Genomic DNA, 19,826 nt, shown 5'->3' on the forward strand with positions numbered 1-19,826 from the left:
GCGCACACACACAGAGATGCACGCGCACACACTACTGAACACACACACACATTCATTAAAACCCACCCACACATATACTATTTGCACTGACCCACACAAATAACATAATTTCTGAATGCAGATGCTTATTGACCACATTTTGCTTGTAATAGCAAAAAGTCACAGGAACATAGGTGCACAATGCTCTCTCTCTCTCACTTACTCGCTCACTCACTCACACACACAGTTGTTCAGTGACTATCACCATGGTTATTGAGCTCTCTGAAGCCATGATTGGATTCTGTGGGCAGAATGTGTCCTCTGATGGGGTTTCTACCTCTCGTTTTGTGAGGGTTCTCTTCACTGCTCTGAGCTGGTGTCCATGAAGCCACTAATATTTCCTGAAGAGATTGGCTGCAAAATGTGTGTCTAACCTTGACTGAAGGAGTGGAAGATTTGAGTGAGCACCGGAAAGTAATGTCCGTTATTCAAAACAATTCTGTAATAAATACTGTGTTCATGTTTATGAGCTATCATGTTATCATGTAATACCATGTCTTTCACTTGAATAAACACTAATCAAATTAGTTGATGTGACTTTTTCTGTTTTTGATTAGTAGCTATATATGAATGGAATCAAAATGCTTTATATTAATACAATTAAGTATCTTTGTTATCCATCTGAAAACAGTCACACTAAGGCTAATATCTACAGTAACACAGATGTAACCTGACAAAGATTAGGATTTAGGTATTGTATCATGAGTGGTCACTTACCCAGGGTAAGAACAAGCTACCACTCAAGTCGAGTGGGGCTTAGAGGGGAGCAGTGGAGACAGCTGGTGGTTGATATTAGAGCTGCACCTAGGGGCAATCTAGCCCTACACTGACATTTGATCATATGGCTCAGCTAAGCTAGGCTAATGCTAACTGTGCTCTTGCCAACTCTTGTCTGGCAGCAGTTATGACAGCAATGACCATAGGAGTGTCACAAAATCTTTATTTCTAAAATATGTTATTCTACATTGCACTAATAGCACTCTCTAGGCAAACAATAATAGTACTGTATTAAACATTTGTTTATGAAATAACATGAGAAAAATCACATAATGCAGTTAAAACATGAAGATAATAATAAAACAAAGAGCAAGGAAGTGTAGCCATAGCAATAGCAACACCAATGGAAACTTAACACTCATTTAAAGTCCCATCAAGTCCACACAAGTCCCATGGTATCTGGAAAACAAAAAACTGACCTAAGTTCAGCGTTATTTACGGCTCATTTCGGTTAGTACTATCCTACCCTAAACCCTAACCCCTACCCTAACCATAACCCTAACCTTAACCCTAACCCTAACCCTAACCCTAACCCTAACCCTAACCTTAACCCTAACCATAACCCTAACCATAACCCTAACCCTAACCTTTACCTATAATACATTTTAAATGTTTTAGATTTCAACTTCAATGGGGTGATGTCAGAGTTGGATGTCCCAAGGACCCCACTTAGACTTTTCAGTCAACGTCACCCAACTCTGTCCCCTTGGCTGCTCTCCCGGTCCGGCTTCAGCTCTGGTCCTCAGAGAAACCATCTCCAAGTTCACCCCTTCCACTCGCTTCTGCCTCCTGGTGGGCTAAGAAAACACACAACAAGAGTAAAAATCCCAGGTACAATACCAGCCAATTGATTCATTCAGTGATTAAACCAAGACTTCTAAAATATAAATTTTGTTCACCTGACTTGTCACTTTTTAATGTCTTTACCTTGATGTACAGATAGGTAGCGGTGTTGACTATCACTGACATCAGCAGCACTACAACCAGTCTGATGATGAAAGCTGTCAGAGGAGAGGCTCCAACAGAAACACATTTAATTAGTGGATTGTTAATCATCAGATTTATCTGTGGAAAATCTGTTAATGTCAAAGTTCTAAGTATGGTTCATGTTCAGTTACCTGTGACAGTGAGGGAGATGAGCTCACTCTCGGAGGTGAAGTTATGAGTAAAAACATAAATCTCATAAACACAGCTGTGGTTCCCTTGGTGGGAGTCATCTGCAGTGGGAAAGAGGAAGGCAGCAGAGTGATTGACAGCTGGCTGAGTCTGGGTTGTGTTGGAGTCAGGGTATGTGAGGAGGAAGGAGCCTCCTGGGTACTGTGGCTGAGTGGAGCAGGTGATGGTGAAGCTGTGGCCCCTGAACACCTCTAGAGTCCCCTGGTGGCCCCTGGAGACCCCTGTCAGGGAGATATCAGGCTGAAGCAGGAGATCTAGCAATAGAAAGGAGAATAAAAAAAAACTCTTTAAAGGGGCAATCAACAGTTGCTACATCCATTTTTTTAAACTAATAAATGAATGCTATGTACCCATTGTTACTTGAAGAATATAACTTATAAATGCCTCATGAGCTGAGTTAAACTTTTGTACCCCATCAGAACCCAAAATAGAAGCTTGTTTTACTCCAATGTTTGTAAACAAGATAAACGAAACATGGTTAAACTAACATTTTGTTATGATGGATGGTCAGTCCTTGCATCCATAGCTCTGTCTATTAATTTGAAAGTGGTTACATTTCTCCAAACCCCATCCCTCAGCTTTTTACCGAAACAGGTGCGGGAGTAGCTCTGTTATTGTTTCAACTGCTGATTGACGCTTTAACAAGTTTCCTCCTATACTGTAGATATGACAATAACATCAGTATGTAATAGTGCTTGCCAGCCTCCCTTACAGGGCAACATCTGTGATGGGCCTATAGTGACTGAAATAACATGAAAATACAATAGCATTGTGTGATACTTGAGGTTGCATTGCTATTGAATTATTACTAGTTCATCATTATTAGCTGCAAAGCAGCCATACAAGTTAAACCGTGAGAGATATAAAGGGTAGAAATATTAAAATCAGCGGAATATAATAACTTTAGTATTACCTGAGCAGATCACCTTTAATGGAGTCACCAAAGTTGGCCCTGAGGCTCTTCCACACTCCCTAAGTGCAGGCTCAGGTCCATTACAGTAAACTTCAAACCATTCAGTGCGGTTTCCAAGTAGTGTTGAAACAGTGCCGCGACAGCCCAGCTGTCTACACACTACATCAGCAACATCCTTCCATTTCCAGTCATTTCCCACAGGCCACATATTCCCCTCTCCCTGTTGGTACCACTCCACTCTACCAGCACAGCGACTGCCTCCTTCCACCAGCCTCACATCATCAGGTTCTGTAAAGAAGAGAACATACAATTTTTTCATATATTCTCAACAACAAAACACACCTACGGTGAGGTCCAAAAGTATTTGGACAGTGACACATTTTTGTTGTTTTGGCTCTGTATTCCAGCACTTTTGAAATTATACAATGACTATGAGGTTAAAGTGCAGACTGTGAGCTTTAATATGAGGGTATTCTCATCCATATCGGTTGAACCGTTTAGAAATTACAGGACTTTTTGTACATATTCCCTCAATTTTAGGGAACCAAAAGTATTTGGACGAATTCACTTATGTGTTTTAAAGTTGTCAAAAGTTTAGTATTTGGTCCCATATTCCTAGCATGCAATGATTACATCAAGCTTGTGACTCTACAAACTTGTTGGGTGCATTTGCATTTTTTTTGGATTGTGTTTGAGATTATTTTGTGCAAAATAGAAATGAATGGTAGATAATGTATTGTATCATTTTGGAGTCACTTTTATTGTAAACAGGATGTCAACAGGCAGGCCCAAACTCCATCCCACCAAAACAGGCTGAATTTCAGGCACTTTTCAAACAGCTCTTACACTAAAAGGGCTTTATCATCAATTTCACAGTATTATTCCAACCTCATAGTGTGGAAATACACTGAGTGTACAAAACATTAGGAACACTTTCCATGACATAGACTGACCAGGTGAAAGCTATGATCCCTTACTGATGTTACTTGTTAAATATACACTGCTCAAAAAAATAAAGGGAACACTTAAACAACACATCCTAGATCTGAATGAATGAAATAATCTTATTAAATACTTTTTTCTTTACATAGTTGAATGTGCTGACAACAACATCACACAAAAATGATCAATGGAAATCAAATGTATCAACCCATGGAGGTCTGGATTTGGAGTCACCCTCAAAATTAAAGTGGAAAACCACACTACAGGCTGATCCAACTTTGATGAAATGTCCTTAAAACAAGTCAAAATGAGGCTCAGTAGTGTGTGTGGCCTCCACGTGCCTGTATGACCTCCCTACAACGCCTGGGCATGCTCCTGATGAGGTGGCAGATGGTCTCCTGAGGGATCTCCTCCCAGACCTGGACTAAAGCATCCGCCAACTCCTGGACAGTCTGTGGTGCAATGTGGCGTTGGTGGATGGATCGAGACATGATGTCCCAGATGTGCTCAATTGGATTCAGGTCTGGGGAACGGGCGGGCCAGTCCATAGCATCAATGCCTTCCTCTTGCAGGAACTGCTGACACACTCCAGCCACATGAGGTCTAGCATTGTCTTGCATTAGGAGGAACCCAGGGCCAACCGCACCAGCATATGGTCTCACAAGGGGTCTGAGGATCTCATCTCGGTACCTAATGGCAGTCAGGCTACCTCTGGCGAGCACATGGAGGGCTGTGCGGCCCCCCAAAGAAATGCCACCCCACACCATGACTGACCCAGAACGTTCTCCACGGCGTCTCCAGACTCTGTCACGTCTGTCACATGTGCTCAGTGTGAACCTGCTTTCATCTGTGAAGAGCACAGGGCGCCAGTGGCGAATTTGCCAATCTTGGTGTTCTCTGAACAAATGCCAAACGTCCTGCACGGTGTTGGGCTGTAAGCACAACCCCCACCTGTGGACGTCGGGCCCTCATACCACCCTCATGGAGTCTGTTTCTGACCGTTTGAGCAGACACATGCACATTTGTGGCCTGCTGGAGGTCATTTTGCAGGGCTCTGGCAGTGCTCCTCCTGCTCCTCCTTGCACAAAGGTGGAGGTAGCGGTCCTGCTGCTGGGTTGTTGCCCTCCTACGGCCTCCTCCACGTCTCCTGATGTACTGGCCTGTCTCCTGGTAGCGCCTCCATGCTCTGGACACTACGCTGACAGACACAGCAAACCTTCTTGCCACAGCTCGCATTGATGTGCCATCCTGGATGAGCTGCACTACCTGAGCCACTTGTGTGGGTTGTAGACTCCGTCTCATGCTACCACTAGAGTGAAAGCACCGCCAGCATTCAAAAGTGACCAAAACATCAGCCAGGAAGCATAGGAACTGAGAAGTGGTCTGTGGTCACCACCTGCAGAACCACTTCTTTATTGGGGGTGTCTTGCTAATTGCCTATAATTTCCACCTGTTGTCTATTCCATTTGCACAACAGCATGTGAAATGTATTGTCAATCAGTGTTGCTTCCTAAGTGGACAGTTTGATTTCACAGAAGTATGATTGACTTGGAGTTACATTGTGTTGTTTAAGTGTTCCCTTTATTTTTTTGAGCAGTGTACTTCTAAAACATATGGCTTTGTTCCCAGAACCAATGGGAAACCAAAAATGTACGTTCCGACAACTTCAAAGGAACCACATGTGCTAGCTGAGATGTTTTTGTTTTAAATCTATCACTTGATGGTTTAATTTCATAGACAAATAATCATGTTTTTTTGCAAAACGCTATATATCCGCTTAACTCTCAGAGAAATAGGTAGTACTGCTAGGCTTAAAAAATTAATCAATACAGTAATATGAGATCTGTATGTAAAACATTTAAATTTGACATTTGAGTCATTTAGCCGATGCTCTTATCCAGAGCGACTTACAGTTAGTGCATTTATCTTAAGATAGCTAGGTGAGACAACCACATATCATAGTCAAATACACAGGATACGAACATTCCATTCCAGCTAAACAATGGCTATATAGCGTTTTGCAAAAAAACACATTTGAATACACACCTCAAATCTATTAATAGAAAACTCTGAGAACAGTAATACTTTACACACACATGAAGGTACCCATAAGCAATCATTTCTGGTGAAAAAACACAAATGTGAAAAATTGATGGATATAAACTCTTCAAATACTTTTGGACTCTTCAAATACTTGTCATGTTCACTCCAGGTAAGAAACAAATGTGAGTGAGTGAGTGACTGACTGACTGATAAACAAATTCTTACCTGAGCAGGTGAGTCCAACAGCATTAGCAGGTAAGCAGGTTTTACTTTTTCTCACTGAGGTGTCACAGTCCAGGAGAAGAGACTCATTGCCTCTAAACAGGAACTCTTCAGGCCAGATTGGACCCTCACCTTCTCCATAGAGCCCCCCTGCAGAACTGAAGGAGCACCACAGCCAAGCTCCTGACAGACTACTCCTGCATCCTGCCAGTCAAAGTCAGCTTCACACACTGAGTCCCAGGACTGATTGGACTTCACCTCCACTCTCACAGAGCAGAAACCAGCTCCATCCACAAACCTCACCAAATCTGAACAAAAGATTGTTCAATATTCAATCAGTTTTGTTGATGATACAGTACGAGCTAGTATTTTCAGGCAAAAAAGTGTAAATATTCAGTATAAAATAGATGTTTTAAAATATGTATTGGATAAAAGATTGTCATTTTGTTTGATGCAATGTTTGACACAATACCTATCAATCTTACCTGAACAGATAACATTAGCATAATTACGATCACAGACACCGTCTGCATTGTACACTTCTCAAGAGAAAAATCTTAGTTCGTATCCTCCACTTCCCTCTCCAAACTGAGGTCTGTCAGGTGCAGGTAGAGCGTTCCCACAGCCCATCATTCTACACACAATATTAGCATCTTTCAAGGCCCAATCACTGCCACATACAGTCCTCCAGTGTCCAAAGAAAAACACCTCTGCTCTTCCAGCACAGCAGCTGGTCCCATTCACCACTCTGAATGGGCCTTCAACTGTAAACACCAGGGAGGAAAATACAATTGTTTTGTGCCAGAGTTATTTTTTATCAGCAGTACACTCTTAGAATAAAAGGTGCTATCTATAACCTGAAAGTGTTATTCTGCTGTCCCCATAGGAGAACCCTTTGAATAACCCTTTTTGGTTCCAGATAGAACCCTTTTGGGTTCTACATGGAACCCGAAAGGGTTTTACCTGGAGCCAAAAAGGGTTCTCCTATGGGGACAGCTGTAGAACCCTTTTGGAACCTTTTTTCTAAGAGCATAGTGTCAGTAATGTTCTCATTGTAACAGCCTAGAACAGTTATTAGCTGCAGTAATCCCTGTAGATTAGTTTTCTACCAACCTGGTGGGCTGCCGCTTTGAGCCTGGATATCTGAGGAGAAAGATAAGAGATGAGAATTAACTTGACTGTGTGCGTGTGTGCACATGCTTTTCAATATCCTGTAAAAAAAAATTATGCTTAAAACCATCTAATCATAAGTACATTTTGGCTATGTGCTTTGATAGTATTGTCATCCAGTGAACAAGATCATGAAAATACATTAACTACAGAGGTAGAATAACACAGTCCTACATTTGCCAACAAAGGTGCATATAGGTATAATACAATCCTACCTGTGCTCAAGTATAGGATCATCAGTATCACTGCAGGTATCATGTCTGTTTCAACCTGGGGCTCCACTGAACTGTGAGCCTGCTGTGTGAAGAGTGGACTGAAGAGTGGAAAAAACTGCTACATCACGTTGTTAAATTACTTTTAGCATGTATTTCTTAGTCAAACCTCTTCCAGCTAATCTGTGATCAGTTTGAAGAAAACCACAGGAAATAACTCAGCCAAAGTAAGTCAAGTTCAGCCTATGGTTTCCACTGTGTGTGTTTGCTGTGTCCTCTGCTGATGGTGTCTCCCCACTGGGCACAAACTGGTTGAATCAACGTTGTTTCAATGTAATTTGTCAACATATTGTGACGTGCAATCTATGTGTAAAATAATTGTTTGGGGAAATTCAACCACAGGATTATGTCATCATTGTACTAATTTTTAACATTAACAAATCTTGTATAAAATATGTTGAATTTGTACCTTTGAAACAACGTTATATCCACTGTCAGAAAAAAAAACTGTAGGCTGGGCTGCAGAACATTTTGTATTTTTCTGTATGTAAATCCATGTAACTCTATTTAGTACGATATGTTACGTTTCTTATGGTATGTATTAATTTGTGGATGTCCATCACCCATTTCGTATGATATGTTACTAATTACAATACCTATTATATGTTACAAATTTGCAAAACTTACAATCTTTATGAATTTGCAAAACGGATGATATCGCTAACGTTAGCTAGGCTAGGGGTTATGGGTTAGGACAGGGGTGAAAGTAGATTTACTTTCTTATCGGTACGGGACACCCAAGTGCGTGCGCACATGTTTTTTTTTTTATATACTACAACAATTACAGGGTAGCCTACTCGCTGACACTGACAAACAGATCAATAAAAACAATATTGTCGGATCCATATAATTGGCCTAAGAAAAGGGGAGACACAAATACAATATGACGTTGATCTAACCTGGAGGAAGGCTCTGACCCCAATGACAAAGACAGTGAATATGCACACTCACCGGGGATATGGCCGATGTTCTCTACTAGTGCCAATATGATAGGCTACTGTTTGCTCAATTAAGTAAAACATGTTGATAGCCTAACTAAAAGACAGATTGGAGTCTTTTCAATGTAATCTCTTTACAGCAATAATAGCCATTTGCTTTCCAAACAGTTTTTCCGCGATTGTATTTTTAAATATTGCGATATGCCTGGCTGGGTCTCTCTGCTTTTCACTAACAGTCACAACTCAACAATCATCTATTTGGTATTTGCAGCGCGTGCTGCCCAAATTGCGGGCCCTTCCGACTGTAGGCTATGCGATTTAAAACAATCCACAGCTTTCTTTTAAAGAAGGTAATGATCCTCTGAGGCCAAATCATGCTTTCTGGTGTAGAGGCCTATTTTGAATGATTTATTTCTGCATAGACAGGAGTAAGCTAATTAGGCTATATAATTTTGGCAATTTAATTCAATTTACTTTAGGGAAAGCTTAGCCTTATGGACACGCCCCCTATGCCTTTTAATGTGGCACAACCAGTCATGATGTTTTCATCTGATTGTCAAACAATCACTTAACAAAGACGTTCATGTTGGCTACCCACGCATATTCATCCACTCACAAAATAATTCCAGCATCCAAACCCCAACAGTGCACTGTGCATCCGCAATTTGATGAATGGAACGAGACATCTGTTACAAAACCCCTACATGTATTGTAATGACTTTCTGTGATTGTCATTAGGCCTACTCTTGTAGCCTGAATTGATGCATCCACTGTTGTCCATGTGGGCCTCAGTCACGGCCACTCATCTCCGAATCATCAGCGAGCATCTCGGCCACTCATCTCCGCCTAGACAAAATGTAAGTGTTCTCCTCAAACCACAATGCACAATTTGGAGTGTATACCACCCAGTTTCCAGTCAATTCGTACATTTTTCATGCGGCTGACATGAAAAATTGCTAGACGTTCACATTATACGTCCACCTATCCACCCCGACCAACCACCCTACTTTCGTTTTTTTGCCTTAAATAACCATCTGTCTTATGTAACCATGCTGAACATAACATATCATATTATTTTGTACATTTACTGTGTTACGTCTAGTCTATGAGACCAGGCTACCTACTGTAGAGTTGATCTACAGTATCTACAGCTTTTCATTTGGTTTCCCATCCAGGGTTTTAACTAATCCAAGCCCTGCTTAGATTTGATATTTGTCACTAACTACTAACAATGTGCATGAGAATGATTATTGAGAGATCTCTTAATAACTAAATATATTCACTGTTGTTATCAAAATCATCTCTCTCTCTCTAATTTTCAATTTAAGGGGCTTTATTGGCATGGGAAACATATTTACATTGCCAAAGCAAGTGAAATAGATAGACAAAGTGAAATAAACAATATAAAAATTTACAGTAAACATTACACTCACAAAAGTTCCAAAACAATAAAGACATTTCAAATGTCTTATGTCTATATACAGTGTAGTAATGATGTGCAAATAGTTAAAGTAAATATATAAACTGAAATATGGGTTGTATTTACAATGGTGTTTGTTCTTCACTGGTTGCCCTTTTCTTGTGGCAACAGGTCCCACATCTTCCTGCTGTGATTGCGCACTGTGGTATTTCACCCAATAGATATGGGAGTTTATCAAAATTGCAGGAGGTTAGGAAGTGCAGTGTGCACATAACCTGTCTTCTCTTGAGAGCCAGGTCTGACTACAGCTGCCTTACTCAATAGGAAGGCTATTCTATGGAGCGAGATAGCTGCCAAAAGGTTGAACGTACGTATCGTTAAGATCGTAAGAAAAACCATACGCATATTGTTAGGATCGTAAGAAAAGCCATGCGTGAAACATGAAACGTAAACGTTAAACTAGATCTGTAACTGTACAAACCCTATGTTATGACTATGAACAAACATTTACACGTTCAATTCTGACTTTATGGCTCCCTTTACTCGGTTACAGATCTTTTTTATAAGTACAAACTTTTGTCAGTAATGTGGCATCTGCAAAGGACATACAGTGGGGAAAAAAAAGTATTTAGTCAGCCACCAATTGTGCAAGTTCTACCACTTAAAAAGATGAGAGAGGCCTGTAATTCTCATCATAGGTACACGTCAACTATGACAGACAAAATGAGAAAAAAAAATCCAGAAAATCACATTGTAGGATTTTTAATAAATTTATTTGCAAATTATGGTGGAAAATAAGTATTTGGTCAATAACAAAAGTTTCTCAATACTGTGTTATATACCCTTTGTTGGCAATGGCACAGGTCAAACGTTTTCTGTAAGTCTTCACAAGGTTTTCACACACTGTTGCTGGTATTTTGGCCCATTCCTCCATGCAGATCTCCTCTAGAGCAGTGATGTTTTGGGGCTGTCGCTGGGCAACACAGACTTTCAACTCCCTCCAAAGATTTTCTATGGGGTTGAGATCTGGAGACTGGCTAGGCCACTCCAGGACCTTGAAATGCTTCTTACGAAGCCACTCCTTCGTTGCCCGGGCGGTGTGTTTGGGATCATTGTCATGCTGAAAGACCCAGCCACGTTTCATCTTCAATGCCCTTGCTGATGGAAGGAGGTTTTCACTCAAAATCTCACGATACATGGCCCCATTCATTCTTTCCTTTACACGGATCAGTCGTCCTGGTCCCTTTGCAGAAAAACAGCCCCAAAGCATGATGTTTCCACCCCCATGCTTCACAGTAGGTATGGTGTTCTTTGGATGCAACTCAGCATTCTTTGTCCTCCAAACACGACGAGTTGAGTTTTTACCAAAAAAGTTATATTTTGGTTTCATCTGACCATATGACATTCTCCCAATCCTCTTCTGGATCATCCAAATGCACTCTAGCAAACTTCAGACGGGCCTGGACATGTACTGGCTTAAGCAGGGGGACACGTCTGGCACTGCAGGATTTGAGTCCCTGGCGGCGTAGTGTGTTACTGATGGTAGGCTTTGTTACTTTGGTCCCAGCTCTCTGCAGATCATTCACTAGGTCCCCCCGTGTGGTTCTGGGATTTTTGCTCACCGTTCTTGTGATCATTTTGACCCCACGGGGTGAGATCTTGCGTGGAGCCCCAGATCGAGGGAGATTATCAGTATTCTTGTATGTCTTCCATTTCCTAATAATTGCTCCCACAGTTGATTTCTTCAAACCAAGCTGCTTACCTATTGCAGATTCAGTCTTCCCAGCCTGGTGCAGGTCTACAATTTTGTTTCTGGTGTCCTTTGACAGCTCTTTGGTCTTGGCCATAGTGGAGTTTGGAGTGTGACTGTTTGAGGTTGTGGACAGGTGTCTTTTATACTGATAACAAGTTCAAACAGGTGCCATTAATACAGGTAACGAGTGGAGGACAGAGGAGCCTCTTAAAGAAGAAGTTACAGGTCTGTGAGAGCCAGAAATCTTGCTTGTTTGTAGGTGACCAAATACTTATTTTCCACCATAATTTGCAAATAAATTCATTAAGAATCCTACAATGTGATTTTCTGGATTTTCTTTTCTAAATTTGTCTGTCATAGTTGACGTGTACCTATGATGAAAATTACAGGCCTCTCTCATCTTTTTAAGTGGGAGAACTTGCACAATTGGTGGCTGACTAAATACTTTTTTCCCCCACTGTAGCTAGTCAAAGTTAGCTAGTCACAAGCTCTTCAACTGGGCAGCAGTGTCACGATGGAGGGAATAGCCTATAGGGAGACTACCTAAGACCACTGCAACATAGTTATTGTAAAGTGTGGGAATAAGCTTATGCCAGATTTAGCCTACGTTTAACCTCTCCCTTATTCATTTCAAAGTCCATATGTTCATGATCCGGTTCATATAAATCATGTCAAATTATTTTAAATTCATATTAACCCCTCCTACAGAATATGCTCTGGCAAGATTTTGAGTGATGAAGTAAATATCAAAATATTCTATAAAAAAAATGTTTTGAGCGGCAAAGACTCCAGTGGTCATACATAATTCATAGATTCACCAAACATCTATTATTATTCTATGCTTCAATATTCCTGGTAGATACTACTGGTTATGATTGCAGCCAGAGAATGGGATGGTACAATATTTAATGAGTCATATTTTGATAATGTGCAAACAAATCCATTACATTAGCTATCTAAATGTGAAGTGAACTCAACTGAGTAATAGAGAATGGAGACTTTTAACTTGAAAACAGGATACATCTTTCCGGTTGCCCTGACTTCCGGTTTGTATACTGCGTTATGCTTGTTCTCGTAGCATTCCTCACAGGCCGTTTGGTGTACTTTTTTGGGAGGGGGGTGAGATGAAACTGCCAAAACTCTGAAAGGTATTACTCTACGTCAGAATTGCAATACATGATTTGTCCAGGCCTAAAATGTTAGTCCGTAATCGTAACATGGTGTTTGTTCTCTCTCTCTCTCTCTCTCTCTCAAATTTCAGGGCTTTATTGGCATGGGAAACATACAGTTGAAGTCGGAAGTTTACATACACCTTAGCCAAATACATTTAAACTCAGTTTTTCACAATTCCTGACATTTAATCCTAGTAAAAATTCACTGTCTTAGGTCAGTTAGGATCACCACTTTATTTTAAGAATGTGAAATGTCAGAATAATAGTAGAGAGAATGATTTATTTCAGCTTTTATTTATTTCATCACATTCCCAGTGGGTCAGAAGTTTACATACACTCAATTAGTATTTGGTAGCATTGCCTTTCAATTGTTTAACTTGGGTCAAACGTTTCGGGTAGCCTTCCACAAGCTTCACACAATCAGTTGGGTGAATTTTGGCCCATTCCTCCTGACAGAGCTGGTGTAACTGAATCAGGTTTGTAGGCCTCCTTGCTCGCACACGCTTTTTCAGTTCTGCCCACACATTTTCTATAGGATTGAGGTCAGGGCTTTGTGATGGCCACTCCAATACCTTGACTTTGTTGTCCTTAAGCCATTTTGCCACAACTGTGGAAGTATGCTTGGGGTCATTGTCCATTTGGAAGACCAATTTGCGACCAAGCTTTAACTTCCTGACTGATGTCTTGAGATGTTGCTTCAATATATCCACATAATTTTCCTTCCTCATGATGCCATCTATTTTGTGAAGTGCACGAGTCCCTCCTGCAGCAAAGCACCCCCACAGCATGATGCTGCCACCGCCGTGCTTCACGGTTGGGATGGTGTTCTTCGGCTTGTAAGCAACCCCCTTTTTCCTCCAAACACAACAATGGTCATTATGGCCAAACAGTTATATTTTTGTTTCATCAGACCAGAGGACATTTCTCCAAAAAGTATGATCTTTGTCCCCATGTGCAGTTGCAAACCTGGCTTTTTTATGTCGGCTTTGGAGCAGTGGCTTCTTCCTTGCTGAGCGGCCTTTCAGGTTATGTCGATATAGGACTCGTTTTACTGTGGATATAGATACTTTTGTACCTGTTTCCTCCAGCATCTTCACAAGGTCCTTTGCTGTTGTTCTGGGATTGATTTGCACTTTTCGCACCAAAGTACGTTCATCTCTAGGAGACAGAACGCGTCTCCTTCCTGAGCGGTATGACGGCTGCGTGGTCCCATGGTGTTTATACTTGCGTACTATTGTTCGTACAGATGAACGTGGTACCTTCAGGTGTTTGGAAATTGCTCCCAAGAATGAACCAGACTTGTGGAGGTGTACAATTTTTTTTCTGAGGTCTTGGCTGATTTCTTTAGATTTTCCCATGATTTCAAGCAAAGAGGCACTGAGTTTGAAGGTAGGCCTTGAAATACATCCACAGGTACACCTCCAATTGACTAAAATGATGTCAGTTAGCCTATCAGAAGCTTCTAAAGCCATGACATAATTTTCTGGAATTTTCCACGCTGTTTAAAGGCACCATCAACTTAGTGTATGTAAACTTCTGACCCACTGGAATTGTGATACAGTGAATTATAAGTGAAATAATCTGTCTGTAAACAATTGTTGGAAAAATTACTTGTGTCATGCACAAAGTAGATGTCCTAACCGACTTGCCAAAACTATAGTTTGTTAACAAGAAATTTGTGGAGTGGTTGAAAAACGAGTTTTAATGACTCCAACCTAAGTGTATGTAAACTTCCGACTTCCACTGTATATTTACATTGCCAAAGTAAGTGAAATAGATAATAAACAAAAGTGTATATATAGACATAATATGACATTTGAAATGTCTTTATTATTTTCGAACTTTTGTGAGTGTAATGTTTACTGTTAATTTTTTGTTTATTTAACTTTTGTTTATTATCTATATATATATATATATATATATATATCAATTCAATTTCAATTGAAGGGCTTTATTGGAATGGGAAACATATGTTTACATTGCCAAAGCAAGTGAAATAGATAATAAACAAAAGTGAAATAAACAATAACACATTTACAGTAAACATTACACTCACAAAAGTTCTCTCTTTGCGTGCAATTCGCCAAATAACCACCAGGGGCAGAGAACAGACTTAGCTATTTTCCACATATCCGGCGAAAAGAGAGTAAGATGGCTACAGAGGGTTTCCAAACCTTTCGTCTTTGATTAAATATTGTCATTCTGGATGAAAAATAGCGATAGTATCACCCCCCACCAACATACATCGTGATGGAAAAGAATCCCGTCACACGGTGGTCATAGTGGCACGAGCTTGAAAGTCTCTCGTTACAAACGGTGTTCGTAGCAAGCTAGCTAGTTGTACTGCGTGGGCTAGCCTAGCCTCACCGGCCAGCTGTCCGTCAAATTCTTTGGTAAGTAGCCACTAGCTAGGCTAGCTAGTCCCCTAACTAGCTAGACAGCGAGTAACCTTTTTAAAACGTTTTTACCAAAACAAAATGGTACGCTAGCTACACATGGATAGCATGACACTAGTGTGGCATTACGATTCTACCGAAGTCTGACAGTTTGCTCAATGCACGTCATTTTGACCAAAGAAGTTGTCTACAAAAGTAGCTACGATACAACAAAGGAGGACATACATGCACCCTCCCTCATTGTGTATGAAATGTCAAGGAAGGAGAGTGTAATGAGATGTAGTTAGGCTCGCTAACTGCATTGCCATGGACATTTGACTGTTTTTAGAACAACTAGCTAGCAGACCCAATTCTTAACAAAAACATCTTCCATTGTTTTTTTTTACTGCATTATTATTACCAGATAGCCTGTGTGCCCAAAGACTTCAGTCTCATTCATCACTTGTCTTGACAGCTGTCAAACTGCGTTGCTCAGTTGCAAGCTGTCAAAGTGATGTAATGCAATCAACTGCAATTTAACCTTTACACAGCTCTTCTGTGTAACATTAATCTTAAACGTGTTTCATGCATTTCAATAGGGAGAGGTCTATAAAACACAAAATGGGGACTCCAGTCAACATCCAAAACCCCAGTAAGACGTGGGAGCTAAGCTTGTATGAGCTGCACAGGAGCCCACAGGTAATGACAGTCACTTTCCACATAGGAATACTGACAAATGCATCCAGGTGAGAAGTGATATAACAGCATTGTATTGCATTCTCAGAAACAGAAGTTCAGTTATTTTTATAGTTTCTCAGATAACAAAAATCGATGCGAGGAACTGTGGAAGCATTGATCTCACCTACTTGTGAAAGTCCCATGGAAGGAAGGATGCTTTTTTTTTTGACCATTTAAAACAGGGCCATGGTCAATCAGTTTAAAGCTGACCCATGAAGAACATGGATGGGCCATCATATACTAACCTGTGCCTGTATTGTCTGACATTCCCCTCCCTGCCTCTAGGAGGCGATCATGGACAGCACAGAGATAGCGGTGTCCCCCAGGAGCCTCCACAGTGAGCTGATGTGCCCCATCTGTCTGGACATGCTGAAGAACACCATGACCACCAAGGAGTGCCTGCACCGCTTCTGCTCCGACTGCATCGTCACTGCACTCCGATCAGGGTGAGGGACTCGCACAGCTGTGTGACTATTTGAGGACCCTTCATTCTGTCTACTCTGGACTGTGCTCTAGTTTAAATCTGAAGAGAACCTCCATACTAAAGGTTATTACATTTATGTGAAAATATTATATAAAAGCTTATCTTTAACTCACTCTCTTTCCTCTCCTCAGGAACAAGGAATGCCCGACGTGCCGAAAGAAGCTTGTGTCAAGACGGTCCCTGCGCCGCGACTCCAACTTCGACGCCCTCATCTCCAAGATCTACCCCAGCCGCGACGAGTACGAGGCCCACCAGGACCGGGTACTGGAGAGACTCAACCGGCTGCACAACAAGCAAGCCCTCAGCTCTAGCATCGAGGAGGGGCTGCGCATGCAGGCGCTGCACAGGTAGGAGATGAGGGGGGATGGGGTGTAGGGTTTATAGGTTTCCCAGAAATCTCAGTTGAAAGATTCTTGGAATCAGGAGAGAGTTGTCAGACCTAGTATGTGGACAAACAAACCACTGACTGCACAAGTCATGGAAAGTCCCTTCTTTATTGAGGATTGGAAGTTTAAAATGGCCTCTCGCTCTTTGCTCACCCTTGACGCCCCAGAGCCCAGCGAGTGCGCAAACCGGCGCAGGAGAGCGACAACACAACCTTCAGCGGCGGCGAGGACAACGGGGACGCGAGGTCACACCTCTCCCACGACTCTGCGCCTTCCCACGCGCCCCTCCCCCCGAGCCACATGCCCACTGAGGCCGGGCCCAGCCGGAACCCCAAGCGGCCCAGGGTGTCAGACGAGTCAGGCCCGGAGGTGGATGGGGGCAGCCCCACGGCCCCGCTCCGCCACCACAAAGAGGGTCCCGGCTCGGAGATAGAGCTGGTGTTCCGCCCTCACCCCCTGCTGGTCAACACACAGGAGTACAGCCAGACCAGGTGAGGGCTGAGCGTGTGTGTGTGGGGAGGTTGGTAGCTGTGAGGTGTTCTGTTATGACTTCATAAATGATGGTAATTTCAATTCAGAATGTATTCCTGAAGGGTATTTTTAATTGTTTTGTTTTTATTGTCACATTCCTGTCTCAGATATGTGAAGACCACAGCCAACGCCACAGTGGACCACCTGTCTAAGTACCTGGCTCTGCGCATCGCTCTGGAGGAGAGGCAAAGAGACAGCCAACCAGATGCAGCGACTGAGAAAGGGAAAGAGGGAGGGGAGGCGGGGGCTAAGGGAGAGAAAGCAGCAGCAGGAGAAGGGGCCAGCCTGAAGAACGTCAGTGAGAAACAATACACCATCTACATCACCACATCAGGGGGCCAGTTCTCTGTGAGTACACAAGCTTATCAGTTATCTTTTTTCAGGGTGGGAGCTATTATCAGTGACTTGATCTAATTTATTTATTTGACCCATTCTCATACCTCTGTCACTCATATCTAAAAAAAAAATGTATCTCTCTCCTTTCTGCTCTACTTTGATCCTCATCCATTGCTTTATATTTCTTCCTACCATTCCTTTGACTTATTCATCTCCCTCACGTTTCTCTGTACCTCTTTCTCAGACTCTGAACGGCTCCCTGACTTTGGAGCTGGTGAATGAGAAGTACTGGAAGGTCAGAAAGCCTCTGGAGCTCTACTATGCCCCCACCAAGGACCAACCGCTTCAACCACCACAGCCACCGCAGCAGAAGTCCCCACAGCCCAAAGAGGGGTGAGGAGGACAGGAGCCCTCCCTCTTCAGCCTTTATCACTCCCTGTCTCTGACCGCCAACTGATCATGTGTGTCGGAGAGACTTTTAAAGATTTATGTGTGCTGCGTGTAGCTGCTTCTAAGGTAGTCATACGGAACATTCCATATATTGCTGAAGGTCTTCAACTTTGTCCTCAGACTTTGAAGTTTTTCTGTTTTTCCTCAGTAGCTTCAAATCAAACCTGAGTGTGAAGTTGTTTTTAGAATTCCTACAAATTAAAATGCTGTCTGGACTGGTGCACACACTGCCAGACAACACCTACGTAGTCCAGCCTTCTTTCAAACCTTCACAGACCACCAAGTATTGATGCTTGACATTGCATCAGGACTGCCACATTATGTTGATACATCATTTCAGATCAGCGTGAGTAATTTACTTTGGAAACTGTTGTGTGGAGATTAACTTTTTCCCTTTGAGACAGACTTGGGATGACCAGATGTCATAAAGGATGGTTGAATTGAATATTATGCAAGAATATACTGCTATATAGCAGTAGATTAGGACTTTTCTATACTGAATACAGCTTGCTTTGAAATTAGTTTATAATTGTAACTATTTATGACATGTCTATTTAATTTCTTTAAGACATGACTGATGCACTATGCCGCTTATGGAGGGCGTCAAGTAGCAACGGTTGGTGGAATTGAGCTAGTTAATGTGATTTATCCTAAGCTTGGACCCATAGAGGGTCCACAGGGCTTTTTCCTAATGCTAGCTTCATACCTTTCACTTCCTTTATCAAGTCTTACCTGATGCACTTTATACACTGAGTATACTCAACATTAGGAACACTCCCAACAGGGATGCTGGCCCATGTTGACTGGATGTCCTTTGGGTGGTGGACCATTCTTGAGACACACAGGAAACTGTTAAGCGTCAGTTCTTGACACAAACAAGTGGGCCTAGCACTTACGATACCCCGTTCAAAGGTACTTAAAGCTTTTGTCTTGCCCATACAATCCATGTTTTAAGGCTTAAAAATCCTTTAACTTGTCTCCTCCCTGTCATCTACACTGAAGTGGATTTAACAAGTAACAAGGGATCACAGCTTTCACCTGGATAGTCCGTCATGGAAAGAGCAGGTGTTAATGTTTTGTATACTCGGTGTATGTTCTGCTGGCATAATGGGTTTTCTTACCTCAGTTTTTCTATGATCTTTGTACAATTAAGGCAATATATCCCACTTGGAACTGTTACTCAGCTTGTTTGTATTGCAATTCCTCTTGATCCATTCAGCACAATAAAAAAAAGGCAAGGATTGCGGTGTTAAGACAGATTTTACATAGGCCAATTTATACTGCACGAAAATATTAACGCAAAAGTTAGTTCATTTAAGAAAATAAGTCAATTGAAATAAATTCATTAGGCCCTAATCTATGGATTTCACATGACTGGGTAGGGGTGGGCCTGGAAGGGCATAGGCCCAGCCAATCAGAATGATTGTCCTCACAAAAGGGTTTTATTACAGACTGAAATACTCCTCAGCACCACCACCCTCCTCCACAGACGATCCAGCAGGTGAAGAAGCCTGATGTAGAGGTCCTGGGCTAGCGTGGTCTGCGGTTGGACGTACTGCCGAATTCTCTAAAACTATGTTGAGGCGACTTATGGTAGAGAAATTAAGATCCAATTCTCTGGCAACAGCTCTGGTGGACATTCCAGCAGTCAACATGCAAACTGCACGCTCCCGCAAAACTTGAGCATTG

General features: G+C 41.9%; 1 protein-coding gene and 1 pseudogene across 2 annotated transcripts; one reads left to right on the forward strand and one right to left on the reverse strand.

The window, feature by feature from the left end:
* Positions 1-1,457: 1,457 nt before the first annotated feature.
* Positions 1,458-7,540, reverse strand: LOC121585770 (annotated as a pseudogene).
* Positions 7,541-14,940: 7,400 nt separating this feature from the next.
* On the forward strand, positions 14,941-19,378 carry LOC121586468 (E3 ubiquitin-protein ligase RING2-A-like). 2 transcript variants are annotated; one of them, XM_045226376.1, is made up of 7 exons: positions 14,941-15,230; positions 15,812-15,911; positions 16,236-16,396; positions 16,566-16,781; positions 16,979-17,311; positions 17,459-17,699; positions 17,932-19,378. In XM_045226376.1, the coding sequence occupies exons 2-7, from the start codon at positions 15,834-15,836 to the stop codon at positions 18,082-18,084; spliced, it is 1,182 nt and encodes a 393-aa protein (XP_045082311.1). In that variant the 5' UTR covers positions 14,941-15,230; positions 15,812-15,833; the 3' UTR covers positions 18,085-19,378. The 2 variants fall into 2 exon arrangements, with proteins under 2 accessions (XP_045082311.1, XP_045082312.1); XM_045226377.1 differs by having other exon boundaries at positions 14,942-15,230; positions 16,988-17,311.
* Positions 19,379-19,826: the final 448 nt, after the last annotated feature.

The sequence above is a fragment of the Coregonus clupeaformis genome, chromosome 17 (genome assembly GCF_020615455.1).
Source record: "Coregonus clupeaformis isolate EN_2021a chromosome 17, ASM2061545v1, whole genome shotgun sequence".
NCBI classification, from domain to species: Eukaryota; Metazoa; Chordata; class Actinopteri; order Salmoniformes; family Salmonidae; genus Coregonus; species Coregonus clupeaformis.

Coding starts and splice junctions, on each gene's coding strand:
- LOC121586468 (XM_045226376.1), top strand. CDS start 15,834: ATGGGGACTCCAGTCAACATCCAAAACCCCAGTAAGACGTGGGAGCTA. Junction 16,397..16,565: donor GTCACTGCACTCCGATCAGG/GTGAGGGACTCG, acceptor TCCTCTCCTCAG/GAACAAGGAATGCCCGACGT. Junction 17,312..17,458: donor CAGGAGTACAGCCAGACCAG/GTGAGGGCTGAG, acceptor TTCCTGTCTCAG/ATATGTGAAGACCACAGCCA.